At 37.0% G+C, this 20,557-nt stretch overlaps 1 protein-coding gene across 1 annotated transcript in view; it reads right to left on the bottom strand.

Annotated features, from left to right (window-relative positions):
- Window positions 1–19,112, bottom strand: part of LOC109071419 — a 41,721-nt gene extending 22,609 nt beyond the window's left edge. Inside the window, exon 1 of the mRNA XM_042716040.1 lies at window positions 19,043–19,112. Within this exon, the coding sequence (XP_042571974.1) occupies window positions 19,043–19,109 (67 nt within the window). The 5' untranslated portion in view covers window positions 19,110–19,112. The remainder of the gene's footprint in view (window positions 1–19,042) is intronic.
- Between the last annotated feature and the right edge of the window lie 1,445 nt (window positions 19,113–20,557).

The raw sequence follows: 20,557 nt of genomic DNA, 5'->3' as shown, positions 1-20,557 counted from the left end.
ATCTCTTGGATTACAATTTGCAACAAGATGGATGTACTGTTACTTCCTCTACAGTCAAAAATCTGGGTGTTATATTAGACAGCAACTTGTCTTTTGAAAATCATATTTCCCATGTTACAAAAACAGCATTCTTCCATCTTAGAAACATTGCCAAGCTACGAAACATGTTACCTGTTCCTGATGCAGAAAAGCTAGTTCATGCATTCATGACCTCTAGACTGGACTATTGTAATGCACTGCTAGGTGCTTGTCCTGCATCCTCAATAGACAAGCTACAGGTAGTCCAAAATGCAGCGGCTAGAGTCCTTACCAGGTCAAGAAAATATGATCATATTACCCCAAAACTACAGTCTCTGCACTGGCTACCTATTAAGTTCCGTATCAGTTACAAAATATTATTACTCATCTATAAGGCCCTTAATGGTTTAGCGTCTGCGTACCTAACTAGTCTTCTATAAAGGAGAGAGCTGTCTCGCATTTGGATCCCAAACTCTGGAATAGCCTTCCTGATAATGTTCAGGGTTCAGACACACTCTCTCTGTTTAAAATCTAGATTAAATATTTGATGTACGCAAATCCATATTTAGAGCAGGATTTATAAAAATAGATGTTGACATTCAAGCTGAGGAAAGCCCAGGGCAGTTCTGCCTCAGCTTTATATAATTTTACATAACAAGAGCAATTAAAATCACAGTGGGTTTAGGTTATGTTAAATAAATGAGTTTTAATTTATTGTCAGTTATTTTCAGTGGTGGCCCCTAAGCGTTGGAATAGCTTGGCTTTAGACCTAGAATATTACCTACACTGGGTTCTGTCATGGAGCAACCCCGTGATCATTAACGGACTGTATGCATGTACACCATATTTAGCACACACACATACACTGCACGCAGCATTAACATGTTCTGTTTACCGGCACTGACATCATGTATACACAGACCTGTATAATGCCTGTAAGTGTTCGAATGTATTGTGTATTATGTGTTTAAGATATGTGAGGGTTCGATGTGGGATCTACGCTATCTGCACAATAAATTCACCTCCACTGGAATTTCCTGTTGCCGTGGTCTTATTATGCCTCCGATGGCAAGTGCAATCTCGAACATGTTGTTTTAAAAAAAAATTTAAATTGTATTTATTAGAGTTAGCCTTTGGCTCAACACATTGACTTAAAGTGGCTCTCCTCCTTTTCTATGATGTTTGTTTTACTTGCTTTATAATACTCTTTTCTTCCTGTGATGTTGGTGATGATGTTGGTTTCTTCCTGTGATGTTTTTTTTTTGTTTTTTTTTTTGCTATTGTACAGCACGTTGGTCAACCCAGTGTTGTATTAATGGTGCTCATTAAATAAATAAAACAAACAAATAAACAAAGACACTTCTTTTTAGCCATAATGTATCTTGTAACTTTGTACTTCAGTTATATCTGATCAAATGCAAATTAACATTCTTTTGTCTAGATTGAACACATAATTTTTACTTGGTTGGAACAGCAGCTATGCTAATTTTGTCTCTATTTGCTTCTCTGTTTCTGCCATGGCAACTAGGAATTACACAAGCTTCAGTCTGGATCCAACCCTTACAAAGATCTGAGATGACCGAACACCTGAGAAGAGATGGTGCCAACCCCCCAGAGGACCTGAGATGATGTTAACCCTGGAACAGCATATAAAACTACCAAAGTATTGCTTAATCGCAATGTTTTATCGCAATCTCAAAGTTTAATCACAACATATAATCATTGCAGTTAATAGTGTTCACTGTGTCATTTGTAACTAACTGCATGATTCTTACTGTACATTTCTGCCACATGGACATCAACTTGTGTCACTAATAACCTACTCCTAAATGGAACCCTCTCCCTCTAACTTCCGTCAATACAACCAACGTGAGGAGTTTTCAGGAGTGATGATATAACCCACTGCGCAATGTGACGTCGGAATGACGTCTTTTTCATGTAATTTTTGGACGTCCGAATTCGGTCCATTGAAGGGGTTGTTTTGTAACGCCAGGCGACATCTTTTTTGACGTCTTCCGCACGTCTAATGTTGACGTCCGTGGGACCTCCTTGTAAGGGCTATTTATAGTCCAAATGTGGTCGTTTGTGGACGTCTTTTCAACATCAAATTTAGACTTATTTTGGACGTCGTTTTTATAACTTCTATAACTGTGGTTCCATGTTTCCAGAGGGTGGAGGACTCAATTTGATTGTCTCAGCAGCAGGTGATAACTGGAGATGCATACCAAGGTGTAATGCATTTCCTGTTGAAACTAGCTGTTGAGCCAAACAAAGCTACAGGAAAATTAACTGGCACAGAAAACATGTCCTCCACCCTCTGGAAACATGGGACTACATACAACACTACAGTTATACAAATAAATCACAATTCAATGTCACCATTTTTATCTTTATTCAAAAATAATTAACCATTCGCAGCTGCAACGTTAACCACAGCAGGTCTGTGAAGTTTAAGAAAATAACACTAAAATACTTAACACTATACGTACACATGGATACAGAATTCCCTAGGCTGACCGAGAGGAAACGTTCACCAGCGATGCAGGCTGAAAAGCTGTGCCGTCATTTTGCAATGGTTGAACACTCGCGCGAAATGCCTGTCGTGTTACCTAGGCCAATCAGAGTGGCGTTTACTGGTTGGGTTATGATGATGTGCTGCCTCGACCAATCCGAGTGATGTTGACTGTTTTTTTGTCTCTTTGGTTGAAATCCAAAGCCCTTGATAGAGAGTTGTTCTCGCCTGTTCTTTAGCTGCTGTTGGTTCTTTTTAAATTAAAAATAAGGAGGATAGGCCTAATATATGCTACCATGAAATTTTTTTCTGAACTATAATTTCCCACAAGTTGCATTTCCAAATAAATAAACAGATACATGCAAAAATACATGTATGCATAAAGAAATAACTTGATTAGGCTACTTTAAATAAACCAGTTAAAGAAAAATAGGAAAATGTAAAAAAAAAAAAAAAAAAAAAAAAAATGGCCTGAATAAACAGGTATTCACATAATAAATTGTGTTTGTTTATAAATAATCTGTATGTGAAGAGTTCAGATGCAAAAGCCATCTGAAGTGCCATCTGAAATTCTTCTAGAATGATCATTTCTATAAAGACTGTATAGTTAGGTACTTTCACTTTAATGACAATTAATAGGTAATTCGCATTGCCATTTAAGTGAAATTATTGAACTTAAATATACAAGCTTGATAAAAATGATCATTCTAGAAGAAAATTTCAGTTGGCACTTAGAGGCTTTTGCATCTGAACTCTTCATGTATTAATCATGTTGATAGGCCCTATAAACAAATATTACATATTAATCATGTAAATTTCCTGCACCTGTTATAGACGTCCAAATGAAGTCCAAAAAAATTACCCAGTTCAAAGGTCAAATGTTGAACGTCAAGATGACGTCCAAGTTGGGTCATGATTGGACGTCCAAATAGTGGACCTAGTTTGGACGTCAAATAGATGTTCAGAAATGGTCATGGACCAACGGACCTAATATAGACATGATCTGCACGTCTATCCGACATCCAATGTTTAGTGGGAACTGTGCCGAGGTCAAAGTGCTGCAATGTGCTCTTCCGCCATACATTATAGTTATCATTTTTTATTTGCTTAGAAAATTGCCACGTTTTATTTTGTGTCACCATATTTATTCGTGTAACTACTTATGTAATCGTCTTTAAATAGGGAAAACATGGAAGTGTTTGGTAGCTTCTAAATTCATCCCTGTTTGGATCCTAAGGAATGTGTGGTGCTAAGCTAAATGCTAGGTGGCGCCGCACTCTACAGCGATTGAGTGCATGCACTGAGACGGGAGAGGTACGTATCAACTCGTCTAAGTTGAGGGAAGAACATAGTGGAATATGGAAAAATGGGGGCGTTTTCCTTTAATATTTTCTGTAAAGCTGCTTTGCAATGATTTGTTATGTTTAAAACACTATATAAATAAAGGTGACTTTACTAGACAGACCAGTTGAACCTAATACTTTGAAATGAGATGTGAAAGCAGACCTATTGAAGGAGCAATAACAAAACATTAAAAGTTTTTTAACAGTAAGATTTTTTTTTTTTTTTTTTTTTTTAAGTATTCTCTTCTGCTCACAAAGCCTACATTTATTTGATCCAAAATACAGCAAAAACAGTAATATTGTGAAGTTAAAATTAGGGGTGCTCCGACTGATTGGCTACCAATCACAATCGGCAGACAATCGCTTTGGGATGATTGATTGGCGATCTCCAAAAAGGCAGATCTCATAAAATCAATCTCAAGCTGATGACGCGCCTGTCGTGAGAGGTTTGGCATGACATGCAGCTGCACCGTCTCAGTCTCTGTCTGGCGTGGGTGAAATAATTATAATGCTGAAGATGAGGTACAATTGATATTTCTTCATTAAATAACTGGTAAAGTAATTTCAACAAGTTTCTATGATACATAATTTCACAAACAGCTTGAGTGAATCACAGTGCACACTCTCTTTCTCTCTCAAAAAGCAAATGGCTTCAAGTCACATCGCGTCTGCACTATAAGCGAGCTGCATGCTGCACAGTCGACACAGGAATTATCACTTGCACTATCAAGGCAGTGTCGCATCGTCACTGAAGTTTATAAACTGCATTTTTTCTTTTTAATTCTTGCCAGTGTTTAAACCATTCAACGCTTGCACACTTTCCTGGAGACCATGCACTCATGCACACTTGCAGCACACACATAATGCCAGGTTCACATTACTTTGTTTGTAGGGTGTATGTGATGCATATTTGTTTGTTTGTTCATTTATTTATACAATTTATCACAATGGAAAGCAGAAAAAAAACAACAACAACAACAACAAGACAAGCATAAAAACATCCATATACTAAAATGCCAGGGTGTACAAATATGATCTCAAACAATCCTTAAAAACATTTAAAGATAAGGAAAATCTAAAATCCAGTGGCAGATTATTCTACGGCCTTGGGCCAGCGACGGAGAAAGCACGATCACCCTTCAATTTGAGATGTGCACGAGGGAGAGCTAGGAGAATCTTATTTGCTGATCTTATTATTACGCTTGGACTGTGGGGCTTAATAAGCTAAGCTAGGTATTCTGGCGCCATTCCGTGAAGAGCTTTAAAAACATGTATCAAAATCTTATATTGTATCCTAAATTGTACTGGTAACCATCCTAAAAAAAGACAATAAGAGAGTAACATGATCTGATGTCCTAGCATTAATTAACAACCTTGCAGCAGCATTTTGTATTAACTGCAAGTGAACAACATGTTTATGACAAGTCCCAACATAAAGAGCACTACAGTAGTGGTCCCTGGCTGGAAGAATACGTTTCAGTTTGGCTATTGCCCTTAGATAGAAGAAGCAATTACAAACCACCATCTTTATTTGACGATCAAATAAAGATACTCCAAAGTTCTTTACTTGATCCTGCAGGTACACCTTTCATGGACCCAAGTTATCGTTTAGCATCTGGCTACCAGCTGAGTGACCAAAAATATTAACTTCTGTTTTATTTTCATTCAATTGAATGAGATTTACAGCCATCCACAACTTCACATCCTCCAGACACTTAAGGAACGGGGCATCAGAAGGCTTACTACTGGGTCTCAACAGCAAGTAGACTTGAGTGTCATCAGCATACAGATGGTAAGAAATATCATACTTCTTAAAGATCATTCCCAAATGGAGCATGCAGAGTGAAAACAGGACTGGACCCAAAATAGACCCTTGCGGGAGCCCACAGGTAATAGGTGCAGAGGCAGAAAAATAGTTCAGGGTTTCTGCAGGATTTTTAAGCTCAAATTTAACACTTTTTCAGACCTTTTTTAAGACCTGAACATATAAAATGAATACCATATGAGCAGGGTAGGGCAATGTCTATAATACCATATAAAGTACCATAAAATTACTGTAAAAAGCATAATTTACAGTTCAGATACAGTTCAGTTTCCACAAAAACAAAGTTTTATAAAATGATAAAATTTACATTTCAGCCTTTAAAGTCAAAAGTTTAAATTAATATATTCATTAAAAAAATGATTATCCATAAATCATTACTGTATATCAATTAAATAACATAAAGTAGGGGTGTGCGATATTGATTAAAAAAAAATAAAAAAAAAGATATGTCCAAAATATTCTGGGCCTTTTTTGATAACAATAATTAGATGATATTTTGCTGAGTGTGTTATTGTGCTGATATCTTAAGGACTACCGTGGACAGCTATTCATATTCTGTGTCGTCAGTTAACCTAACCTAACCCTAAGTCATTTAAGTCTTTTTTTTTCTAAAAGTGTGCACCATCTTTTAAGTCAGATTCTTGCATTTGGGTTTTTACCAAGCAAATTAAATCAGCATCAACAGAATGTATCTTTGCAATGCAGAGGAAACACAGAAGCTGCATTAGAAGTGTCATTTACACACTGTTTAATGCAGCTCAGAGGGACATGGAATACCTTAACCTGCAGTTACAAATGCATGAATAATGTTTTGATATTTTAAACATAAAATATTGAAAACTGATGTTTGAAATTATTTAAAAAATGAAAAGATACCTTAAATGTAAAATTAAAACCACCAGTAGGCGGCAGTAAGTCACTGTTAATAAGTGTTTAAACGGTTGATTCATTCAGGAACAAAACAGCATACTGGTGTTCAGAGACGCAAAACAGCACTGTGGCTTTGTTTGAAATTCTTTTTGTTGGAGAAATAGAGCAAAAACTGGAAATATGGTGTCTAAAATGTAATATCTTAATATTAACTACTAGTTTATTTAATTGTTGTGTAAATCAATATCACATTTGTAATCATGCTTGCTTTTGGAGAAAAAAAACGGCACTCTTCATGTGATATTAACTTTATGAAATTACATATATATAAATTTTCTGCCCCCATCTTAAATTATATGATAATTCTAAATGCATTTTAATAGACTGATTAATGCATGCAGTGAAAGAACACACTCTAAATGCGGGAACGCGCACTAGTCTAACCTACTAGACTTCATCAACTGATGTATGTGTGCAATCTGTAGGTGTGTTTTGCGTTTGCTTTTTGCGATAAATTCATAATAGCAAACCGCACATCACTAAAACTACAATTACTATATTATCGCAGACCGTACATATCGCACACCCCATGTTTAGATTTTTTATAATGCATTGTCTTCTTATCGATCCACCAGTTCACATTTAAAGATCTGCGTGTTTGCAGGGTAAAAACATGGGTCGATTTTCACATTGTTCTGAACTCTGAACAAAACAACAGTTGTATTGAAAATGCTCATTCATTCTGTGCCAGCAGGTGGAGCGTTTGGTAGAAATTTAACGGTTTCCCTTATAACAGCAGAACACAAAGCAGCAGCACTGGAGATTGAATGTGCAGTGCTCATGTTTATTCAATGAAATCATAATGTTAGCCTTTTGAAGTTTAATCATCACATTCAGCCATATCGCAATTCTGGTCTTTTCGTCCCCAAATTTAAGACCTCTTGAAATCATAATTAAAACTTTCTTGCACAATTTAAGACTTTAAGGCCTTAAATTTTATACAACTAAATTTAAGACTTTTTAAGAACCCGCGGAAACCCTGTAGTTACCGATCTTCACTGAAAAAGATCTAGTTTCCAAATAAGAGGCAAACCTTTTTAAGACCATTAACTGGATCCCAACAAATTGTGTTAAACAAGTCAAAAGGATCTGGTGATCAATGGTGTCAAAAGCTGCTGACAAATCTAATAAAATTAATGCTGCATGATTACCTGCATCCGTAATCAAGAGAAGATCATTAACACAAGTGCACAAGTCTGTTCATTTAGCCAAGGTTGGCTTTTCTTTCCTTCATTTTATATGGAGCAATGGAGTCCATGATGTTCATAGAGACAGAATTAAAGGTTGTAATCAACTCATCTGGATCAACAGAGGGAGATGCTGTCAACCTATTTCTGTCACCCTATCAGAATCAGAATCAGAATGAGCTTTATTGCCAGGTATGTTTACACATACGAGGAATTTGTTTTCGTGACAGAAGCTCCGCAGTGCAACAGAATGACAGCGACAGAACAAAAAACACAATAAAAGAATAAAAAATACAAAAAATACAAATAAGTAGGTAAGATTTTCACCCTATTTCACCCTATTTTCACCCTATAATTTTTTTTCGGAAATAATATGATCACTGATCATAATCTAGATGTGCTCTGTTTGACAGAAACCTGGCTAAAACCTGATAATTACATTATTTTAAATGAGTCTACCCCCCCTCCCCCCAAGATTAGTTTTATAAACATGAGTCCAAAAGGTAAAGGGGGAGGTGTTGCTACAATTTATAAAAATATTTTAAGTATTTCTCAGAGGGTGGGCTTCAGGTATAACTTGTATGAAGTAATGGTGCTTCATATTCAACATTATCCAGAGAAACAAGTGTTAATGATAAATCCTTGGTGATGTTTGTACTGGCTACTGTATACAGGACACCAGGGCACCATACAGACTTTATTAAAGAATTTGCTGATTTTATATCCGAGTTAGTGCTGGCTGCAGATAAAATTTAATTGTTGGTGATTTTAATATACATGTTGATAATGAAAAAGATGCATTGGGATCAGCATCCAAAGACATTTTAAACTCTATTGGGCTTAGACAATTGGTGTATGGTAATAGTGATTTTGGAAATCATACTCTAGATTTAATACTGTCACATGGAATTGATGTTGATGGTGTTGAAATTATGCAGCCAAGCGATGATATCACAGATCATTATCTAGTCTCGTGCAAACTTCATATAGCTAAAACTGTAAATTCTACTTGTTACGAGTATGGTAGAACCATCACTTCTACCACAAAACACTGCATTGTAACTAATCTTCTTGATTTATCTCAATTCTTTAGCACATCCAAAAACTTGGTTGCTCCTTTACACTTAAGGAAGATTAAGGAAAACAGTCTGACACCGTGGTGTAATGAGCACACTCGCACCCTAAAGAGAGCAGGCCGGAAAATGGAGCGCAGCTGGAGGAAAACAAAACTAGTGATATTTCGTTTTGCTTGGCTGGAAAGTACACTATCCTACAGAAAAGCATTAAAAACTGCTAGATCTGATTATTTTCTGTCTCTATTAGAAGAAAACAAACATAACCCCAGGTATTTATTCAATACAAATAGTGTAATTAATGAAAAATAAACAGGTGTTGACATTTCCCAACATCACAGCAGTAATGACTTTATGAACTACTTTAGTTCCAAGATCGATACTATTAAAAGATAAAATTGTATAACCATGCAGCCGTCAGCTACAGTATCGCATCAGACAGTGCACTATAGATCCCCTGAAGAACAGTTACACTCATTGTCTACTATAGGAGAGGAAGAATTGTATAAACTTGTTAAATCATCTAAGCCAACAACATGTATGTTAGACCCTATTCCATCTAAGCTCCTAAAAGAGGTTCTTCCAGAAGTCATAGATCCTCTTCTGACTATTATTAATTCCTCAGTGTCATTAGGATATGTCCCCAAAACCTTCAAACTGGCTGTTATTAAGCCTCTCATCAAAAAACCACAACTTGACCCCAAACAACTAGTTAATTACAGACCAATCTCGAATCTCCCTTTTCTGTCCAAGATACTAGAAAAGGTAGTATTCTCACAATTATATTCCTTCTTAGAGAAAAATGGTATCTGTGACGATTTCCAATCGGGATTTAGACCATATCATAGTACTGAGACTGCTCTCCTTGGAGTTACAAATAACCTGCTCTTATCATCTGATCGTGGTTGTATCTCTCTATTAGTGCTATTGGATCTTAGTGCTGCGTTTGACACTATGGACGACAACATTCTCTTGTATAGACTAGAAAACTTTGCTGGCATTACTGGAAATGCATTAGCATGGTTCAAAATCGTACTTATCTGACCGCCATCAGTTCGTTGCAGTGAATGAAGAGGTATCATATCGATCACAAGTGCAGTATAAAGTACCTCAGGGCTCAGTACTAGGGCCGTTACTTTTCACACTTTACATGTTATCCTTGGGAGATATCATCAGGAAGCATGGTGTTAGCATTCACTGTTATGCTGATGATACTCAGCTCTATATTTCTTCAAGGCCTGGAGAAACATACCAATCTGAAAAACGGAATGCATAGTCAACATAAAAAAAACTGGATGACGAGTAATTTCTTACTGCTAAATTCTGAAATGTGTTAATCATAGGACCTAAAAACTCTGCATGTAATAACCTAGAACGCTGTCTAAGACTTGATGGCTGCTCTGTCAATTCTACGTCATCAGTTAGGAACCTAGGTGTGCTATTTGATAGCAATCTTTCCTTTGAAAGCCAAAAACTGCATTTTTCAATCTCAGAAATATATCTAAATTACGGCCTATGCTCTCAATGTCAAATGCAAAAATTTTTTTTTATGTTTTATTGAAATGAAGGTTAGATTATTGTAATGCTTTATTGGGTGGTTGTTCTGCACGCTTAATAAACAAACTCCAGTTAGTCCAAAATGCAGCAGCTAGAGTTCTTACTAGAACCAGGAAGTATGACCATATTAGCCCGGTTCTGTCAACATTGCACTGGCTCCCTATTAAACATTGCATAGATTTTAAAATCTTGCTTATTACTTTTAAAGAGCTGAATGGTTTAGCACCTCAATATATGAACGAGCTCTTGTTACATTATAGTCCTCTACGTCCGCTGCATTCTCAAAACTCTAGCAATTTGATAATTCCTCGAATATCAAAATCAACTTCAGGTGGCAGATCCTTTTCCTACTTAGCTCCCAAACTCTGGAATAACCTACCTAACATTGTTCAGAAGGCAGACACACTCTGTTAGTTTAAATCTAGATTAAAGACCAACCTGGCTTTCACATAACACACTAACACGTTTCTAATATTCTAATCCATTAAAGGATTTTTAGGCTGCATTAATTAGGAAAACTGGAACTGGGAACACTTCCCATAACACCCGATGTACTTGCTACATCATTAGAAGAATGGCATCTACGCTAATATTAGTCTGTTTCTCTCTTATTCCGAGGTCACCGTAGCCACCAGATCCAGTATGTATCCAGCCCAGATGGTGGATCAGCACCTAGAGAGGACCTCTACAATCCTGAATGTCAGTGGAGACCAGGACAACTAGATGAGCCCCAGAGACAGATCCACAGTAAAGACTTTGTCTCCTAGACAGCCACTGGGACAAGACCACAGGTAACAGATGATTCTTCTGCACAATCTGCAGCCTGGAATTGAACTGCTGGTTTTGTCTGCCCAGAGGAGAACTGGCCCCTGACTGAGCCTGGTTTTTCCCAAGGTTTTTTCTCCATTCTGTCACCGATGGAGTTTTGGTTCCTTGCCGCTGTTGCCTCTGGCTTGCTTAGTTGGGGACACTTAATTACCAGCGATTTCGCTGACTTGATTGCACAGATACTATTTAAACTGAACTGAGCTGGATGATGACATAATTGAATTCAATGATGAACTGCCTTTTTGCTTTCTTGACACACTATTTTCCTATTTAATTCTGTTTAGTTGTTTTGTTACAATTTATGTTGTTAAAAGTGCTATATAAATAAAGATGACATGACTTGACTTGACTTGACATGCCAAACTAACGATTGCGTAGTTATAGCCATTTTCATTTTTTTTTCCTGTTATAGTGCCACCAAATAGACAATCTCTTTACCATCATGGCAAAGACCTATTACCTATTTTCAAGTCAATCAGACTAACTGTTGTGTAGATGTAGTGGTTTTCATGTTTTTTGTCCTATTATAGAAGCTACATCTTTTTTACTGTCACCTCAGACTGAGCTTCTACACATGTATACCATGTTTTGTGAAAATATCTCATTGCAATCAAGAGATATTACCATTTTAGTAAAAGGCAACTGCTACGTCAAACGTTTAGGCATTCTGTTGCGAACCTGAATCACCAATTGAAATTCTTTTGATTACTTTTTTCCATGAGTGTTTCTAGATTATGTATACCAAGTTTTAAACAAATTGCACAAGTGTCCTATGAGGAGTTTCAAAAAAGTCGATTTTTCAAATTATCGCAAATGTTTAACAATTTCATTGACAGCAGTGGTTCTTGAGGCAAAGTTGTTCAGAATGAGGAGATTCAACATATGATATGAATTTTATGTATATGTGTGATATGTTGTGTGATATATACAGTAGATTAAACAATTGCGCCACCAAGTGGCCATTTTTTTCTCCAAACTTTGCACAGACCTCTAAGGTCATGAGTCAAATAGGCCCACCGAGTTTCATCCCCATCGGCCTCCATTAACCTGGTCTAAGAGATGCTCAAAGTTTATAGGCCAGTGTCAGCCATGTTTTTCGAGATACATGAATGTCATCATAAATCATTAAGGCAACTTGAACAAAGACAATACATGCCAATTTTCAAGTCATTTGGACTAACAGTTGTGTAGTTACAGCTGTTATTGTTTTTTGTATTATAGTGGCATCAAGTGGTAAATCGCCACTTTTTTATTATTATTATTATTATTTTAATGACCACAGAATGAACTCGTACATGAGTATGACAAAATTTGTTGAAAATATAAGTGAAAGTGGCCCTGCCTACTTCGAACGTTTTGCCGTCCCGTCATGAGAGTGAATCACCGATTTAAATTCTTTTGATAACTTTTTGCGTGAAGGTCTCTAGATGATGTGTATCAAATTTTGAGTGAATTGGACAAACGGTCTATTAGGAGTTTGGAAAAGTCGATTTTTCAAAAAAATTCTAAATGCAGGCAAACATTTAATGGCAGAAATTAAATCGGAGATATATGTTTTGTTCGTCTTGAGCCAAGGATTCCAGTAATATAAGACACATTAGTCTAGGAGTCTAGGAGTTATGAGCAGTTATGATTTGTTGATCGCCGTAGCGCCCCTATTGGCCAATCGGGGTCATACCTTGTCAAGCTCTCCCCAAATTGAGACCTACCATCTGGCCAGGTTTCAAGTCTCTAGGCCTTACGGTTTGGTCTGCACGATCAGTTTTATGGCGGAATAATGATAATAATAAACGTAGCTGCAAGCAGAAATTACGGGGCCAAGCACAGCAGAGGCAAAATGAGGAGCTAAGCATGGGATCTAGCATAAGACTATCAATTAGTAATTAAGGGTGTTTTAGAATGATTGCAGTTGAAATGGCTGAAAAAGTAATATGCCTTAATGGATTATCACTTTTACCAATAGTGCCACCAGTGTTATTAAATCAATGTGGTGTGTTCTCTGTGAGTTGACAATGAATGAATGAATTATGCAGTTATATAGCACTTTATTGTGTATTTTTGAACACCCAAAGCGCTTTACAATCATATGGGGAGGGGGGTCTCTCCTCAACTGCCACCAGTGTGAAGCATCCATATGGATGATTTGATGGCAGCCACAGGACAACGGCGCCAGTGTGCTCACCACACACACCAGCTACAGCTGGAAAGGAGAGAGAGTCAAAGAGCCAATCAAGTTATTGGGGATTATTAGGAGGCCATTATTGACAAAGGCCAGGGGGGCTATTTGGCCAGGACACCGGGGTTACACCTCTACTCTTTACAAGAAGTGCCATGAAATTTTTTTTTAATGACCACAGAGAGTCAGGACCTCGGCTTAACATCTCATTTGAAAGATGGTGCTTTTTTGACAGTATAGTGGGACATTAGGACCTATACAGACCACCGTGTGAGCACCCCTGCTGGCCTCACTAGGGACTTTAAGCAACAACAGCTGATGGAATGGCAATGGCAAAGAAAGTGCGATTGCGCATGCATGACTTTAAGTGCTACTTCGTGACGTGTACATTGTAATGGTCTACTACGGGAGTACAGTTAATTTGCTGTAGTCACTACTACATGACAGATTAAAAGGTGAGTATATTTTACATGGTAAATCTAGGTTTTTAGACTTATTGGCATCATACAAGACTAAAAAACTCTTCTTCTGACAATAACTTATCACTTAATGCTAAGTGCACGCTTTCTCTTGCCTGTTTAAATCACATTTTTTATTATGCTAATGATAAATGATTGAATGTTTCACTGTCCTCTTGGTTGTTGCTGTTGCTTTGTGATTTTTGCACAGTTTATGTCAGATTGCCGTTCCATCAGCTGTTGTTGCTTAAAGTCCCTGTTAACACCTCTTTCAACAGCAACCTAGTTTTCCCAGGAGGTCTCCCATCCAGGTACTGACCAGGCTCAACCCTGCTTAGCTTCAGTGGGCAATCAGTCTTGGGCTGCAAGGTGATATAGCTGTGGCACACACAGAGTTTGGTGTCAATACGTCAAAGCTTTGCAGAGATACAGCCTCAGATGCAGTTTGGCATCAAGCTTCAGATTTGTTGCAGCGCTTTACAAAAACTGTTTCATGTATCAACACAAAATCCATACATTTTTTTGTCAGCACAGTCCGAAGATGATCCCACTCAATTTTGGTGAAAATCGGACCAACGTTCTAGGAAGAGTTTGAAAAAGTACGTTTTCAACATAAATCAAAATGTTAGAAAAATTGGGTATCATTTGACTCGGAATGCTGCACCTAATCTAAAGAGACCAGTTTTGTGATTTTTGGCCAAACCATTTAGAAGTAATAAGCTAAAAATATTCATTTTTCCTATCTCCTGACCACTAAGTGGCACAGTGCCGAAACACTGCAGATAGTCTCAGGGCATACTTGTTATATCACACACCAAGTTTGGTCTCTACAGGTCCTTCTCAAAAAATTAGCATATTGTGAAAAAGTTCATTATTTTCCATAATGTAATGATAAAAATTAAACTTTCATATATTTTAGATTCATTGCACACAAACTGAAATATTTCAGGTCTTTTATTGTTTTAATACTGATGATTTTGGCATACAGCTCATGAAAACCCAAAATTCCTATCTCAAAAAATTAGCATATTTCATCCGACCAATAAAAGAAAAGTGTTTTAACACAAAAAAAGTCAACCTTCAAATAATTATGTTCAGTTATGCACTCAATACTTGGTCGGGAATCCTTTTGCAGAAATGACTGCTTCAATGCGGCGTGGCATGGAGGCAATCAGCCTGTGGCACTGCTGAGGTGTTATGGAGGCCCAGGATGCTTCGATAGCGGCCTTAAGCTCATCCAGAGTGTTGGGTCTTGCGTCTCTCAACTTTCTCTTCACAATATCCCACAGATTCTCTATGGGGTTCAGGTCAGGAGAGTTGGCAGGCCAATTGAGCACAGTAATACCATGGTCAGTAAACCATTTACCAGTGGTTTTTACTGAAAGTGCCGATTACCGAACAAATTTAATTCTGTAACTTATGCATCTCCCTTGTTTTAATTTTGTGTAAATGTGTTTATGTGGTGCATGTGGACGCTCTCTCTGTCACTGCTTCTAAAAATAACGCTAGGAGGAGAGGAACGCGCATCAGGTGTGCATCAGGAGGTGGCATTATTCGATTCAAACTTCTTTAAGTGTGATGGGGCGAAGAGACACAGACTGCTCAGGCAAAACCCGGAAACGAGTTGCATTTTAGCAAGTCTTGTTCCATTGTCCTGAAGTCCATGGGATTTTGAATTTGTTTTTTAGTTAAATGCCTATAAAATAAGGCTTGTGGTGAACACTAGCAAGACTTTTAGATTTTATTCTGACATAAAATACACCAGTATGACCTCCTTCTGATTTTAAAAGCTTTTACTTGTCTTGAAAAGGAAGTTGCTATGAAGTGTCTAAATGGGACTACAGAGGTTGTTGGGACATTTAATCAGGCCGAACAGATAAACTCATCTACTCACTAGTCGCTTTCACAGATTAGAATCATGCTCATGCAAATTATTAAAACTCAAACTTTCAGTGAAAATGTTTTTAAATGAAGACCGAGAGAGTTGTCAGAAGCTTAATGGTAAAAAGAAGACAACAGAAAAGGTATGGTTTTTCTTTGATTAAAACTGAAAGACATTCCCCAACATTATGTCATTGTGCTGGATGTGTGACTGAGGGATTGAGAGATGATAGTAGAGCTGACATTATCGAGTCACCAACTTTGCAAAAACCAAACAGATACATGTCTTGAGGGTCCAAAAGCATTCACTGCACGATGAAGCCTATTAGAATACAGTTAGAATTCCCTAATAATTCAAGCAATGAAAGAAAAACCCTCAAGTTTTTATATTTTTATATTCATTCCAAGCAATGTACTTTTCTGAATATCAGCACATGTGTGCGAGCACAAATGTGCTATTTAACTTATACAACAACGCATAGCAACACAGTGTTTCGTTCCTTAAATGAATCAGATTATGAACGAATCGAGTGAGCCAGTGATTCAACAGTCCATTCCATGGACTCACTTGTTTCGTTTCTAATTGAATCAGCTGTTTTGAACAAATCATTTGATTTGAATGATACAATAATTCATTTATTATGCACACTCACTGTTTCCCTGGTGCTCATGTTCTCGATGTTTCTGCGCAGATACCCGCAATCCTGAAGGCCGACGAGAGCCCCAGAGCGGTCGTGCTTCACGCCGGAGTTAACGACACCACGCAGCGGCAGACGGAGACGCTGAAGAGGGACTTCAGGAGCCTGATCGAGACGGTTCGCAGCACGATGCCCGCGGCGACGTCTAATACTTTAGGTTTATCTGTCGCACCCAAAGATAAACTGCAGTGCTTTACAACTATAGGACAGGAAGAGCTAAATAAACTTATCACTGCATCTAAAACAACAACATGTTTATTAGATCCTGTACCCACTAAATTACTGAAAGAGTTGTTACCTGTAGCAGAAAAACTGCTTCTCAATATTATTAACTCGTCGTTATCTTTAGGTCACCGTCCCAAAACCATTCAAGCTGGCGGTTATTAAGCCTCTTATTAAGAAACCACAACTAGATCCTAGTGAACTGGCAAATTACAGACCCATTTCAAATCTTCCATTTATGTCTAAAATTTTAGAAAAAGTTGTGTCTGCTCAATTGTGCTCCTTCCTGCAAAAAAAAATGATCTCTATGAAGAATTTCAGTCGGGTTTCAGGCCCCATCATAGCACAGAAACTGCACTTGTTAAAATTACAAATGACTTGCTTCTTGCATCAGACCAAGGCTGCATCTCATTGCTAGTTTTACTTGATCTTAGTGCTGCGTTCGACACCATAGATCACGACATACTCATAGATAGATTACAAAACTATACAGGTATCCAAGGGCAGGCTTTAAGATGGTTTAGATCCTACTTGTCCGATCACTACCACTTTTTGTTTATCTAAATGGGGAGTCATCTCATTTATCACCAGTAAAATATGGAGTGCCACAAGGATCTGTCCTAGGTCCTCTGCTATTTTCAATATACATGTTGCCCCTTGGTAATATCATTAGAAAATACGGGATTAGTTTCCACTGTTATGCTGATGATACTCAACTATATATCTCAACAAGACCAGGTGAAACTTCTAAATTATCTAAGCTAACAGAGTGTGTTAAAAATGTAAAAGATTGGATGACCAATAATTTTCTCCTATTAAATTCAGATAAGACAGAGATATTACTTATTGGACCAGAAAACATTACACAGAATCTCGTAGATTACAATTTGCAACTAGACGGATGTACTGTTACTTCCTCTACTGTAAAAAAATCTGGGTGTTATATTAGACAGTAACTTGTCTTTTGAAAATCATATTTCCCATGTTACAAAAACAGCATTCTTCCATCTTAGAAACATTGCCAAGCTACGAAACATGTTACCTGTTCCTGATGCAGAAAAGCTAGTTCATGCATTCATGACCTCTAGACTGGACTATTGTAATGCACTGCTAGGTGCTTGTCCTGCATCCTCAATAGACAAGCTACAGGTAGTCCAAAATCCAGCGGCTAGAGTCCTTACCAGGTCAAGAAAATATGATCATATTACCCCAATACTACAGTCTCTGCACTGGCTACCTATTAAGTTCCGTATCAGTTACAAAATATTATTACTTACTTATAAGGCCCTTAATGGCTTAGCTCCTGCGTACCTAACTAGTCTTCTACCACGCTACAACCCATCACGCTCCCTAAGGTCACAAAACGCTGGATAGTACCTAGGATAGCAAAGTCCACTAAAGGAGGTAGAGCTTTTTCACATTTGGCTCCCAAACTCTGGAATAGCCTTCCTGATAATGTTCGGGGTTCAGACACACTCTCTCTGTTTAAATCTAGATTAAAAACACACCCTCTTTGGCCAAGCATTCAAATAATGCATCTCATCATTTTGGACTGCAGTTATATCTGATCAAATGTGCATTATTATTCTTTAGCTTGGGTTAAACGAATTAATTTTACTTGGCTGGAACAGCAGCTACGCTAATTATGTCTCTATTTGTTTCTCTGTTTCTGCTGGATTGACATCCCGTGGTAACTAGGATTTACACAAGCTCCAGTCTGGATCCAGAACACCTGAGAAGAGATGATGCCAGCCCCTCAGAGGACCTCAGATGATGCTAACCCAGAGACAACATACAGAGTTACCACATTTTGCTCTAAGTTTGATTGCATAATTGCTGTTAATAGTGTTAATCGTCTGTTTGTTTACGTCTTTTTATTGATTTTTCTGAACATTTCTGCCATATGCACATAAACTGACAGTCACCGCTGATAAGCTACTACTAAATATTGTAGAAACTTAATTTTCTGTAAAGTTGCTTTGTAATGATTTGTATCGTAAAAAGCGATATACAAATAAACTTGAATTGAATTGAATTTATTAAAACATGGACTTGCTGCCACCTATTTGCAGTTTTATTGTCATCATTATTTATCCATGACAGGCCTAAACCAGACAAGGTGCCAGCACTACCAGCACAAAAACACATTTAGCAAAATATTGACCAAAATTCCTCTATTGCAGGCACCAGAAGGAAAAAAAGCTTCTAAATAATAGTTCACTTAATAACGCAAATTTTTCATTAAATAAAAACCTTTTAAAAAAATACACAAATTTTGCAATCATTCTGTAAAATCATCTACAGGAACAATACAGCAGAGTTTGTGTAACTCACCGCAGAAGAGAACAAACACGATAAGAACTTTGTTGCTGAGCAGTTTTTTCTTCATTGTTTCCATCATCGTCATGTCAAATCATGGTGATTGTTTCTGAAATGACACACCAGATATAGAGTCAGCATATTAGAAATCAATGACTAGCTGACATGACATTTCTTACTGTCTTAAAACCTTTCTACACAACAATTTTCTGATGATTGTACAATATATTACTATTGCACAAAGAGCCTTCATAAGTTAATAATAATTAACCTGTTTGCTGTCAGTTCCACTTCTTGAACATTGACCAGAAAATGACATTTCCAGCTTAAATTGTTCTAATTATAGAATTCTTAAGACTTAAGGATAGTTCACCCAAAAATGTCCTTATTGTTCTACTGAAGAAAAAAGTCACCTAGATCTTGGATGGCCTGAGGGAAAGTAAATTAACATCAAAAGTCTTTAAGTCTGGTCTGCTTTTGGCAAATTATTGTAGAAAAATTAAAGTAAAAAGTTATAAAAGGTTAACTTTTTGAAAACAGTAAAGCTGATGTAAAAAGGAACAAAAGAGAGCTTTCAGAAAGATTTAGTTTGAATGCAGTGCCACACTTTTCCACTAGATGACCAACAAATTCCATTAGTCACCATATACTACAAGGGCACCCCTATTTCCATGTATGGCTTGAGTGACCTGAACCATGTTATTCCATACTTTTCTCAAATTTTGTGAGAAATCATATTCAGAAGTATTATGGTGAGTTTGTCAAGGTTTTGATTTGAATTCAACCTCTTACAATCACATAAGAGACATGCAGCAGGAAACCTGGAGATGTGTAATAGTCCACAATGCACAAACAGAGAATCTATCATTTTTTCTTTACATTCGTACATTTTTTTTTTTTTTTACCTTTTAAATTGATTTTTCATGATTTTATATAAATATCTTATTCATCAAGGAAACATTAAATTGATCAAAAGTTAGTTACTAACTGTTACTAACCCTACAAAAGATTTCTATTTCAAATAAATGCTGTTCTTTTGAACTTTTTATTCATCTGTGAATCCTGAAAAATAATGAAGCTTTCCACAAAAATACTGGGCAGCACATATGTTTTCAACATTGATAATAATCAGAAATGTTTCTTGAGCATCAAATCAGCATTTCTGAAGATCATGTGACACTGAAGCTGCGCATCACAGAAATAAATTACAGTTTAACAGATATTCACAGAGAAAACAGCTGTTTTACATTCTAACAATATTTGATAAAAATAAATTCAGCTGTGGTGAACACAATAGTCTTCATTCCAATACATCCATAATATTACTGATCCCAAATTTGAATGTCAATGTACATTTATTTATAAAGATGTTGATGTTATTTGTCAGTTTTCCCCCCAAAACAACTAAAAGTGCTTCTGCTTTCTGTCTGCTAAAGAAATCTCAGTGAATAAACAGCTCTTTTCTTAAAATCAAACCAAGAAAAAATAGTCTGATATATTAAATATCTGCTAATGGTCATAATCAGTTTG

The sequence above is a fragment of the Cyprinus carpio genome, chromosome B1 (genome assembly GCF_018340385.1).
Source record: "Cyprinus carpio isolate SPL01 chromosome B1, ASM1834038v1, whole genome shotgun sequence".
Taxonomy (NCBI): Eukaryota; Metazoa; Chordata; class Actinopteri; order Cypriniformes; family Cyprinidae; genus Cyprinus; species Cyprinus carpio.
Note: the sequence above shows the minus strand (reverse complement) of the source record. Positions and strands in the feature narration are given on the sequence as shown.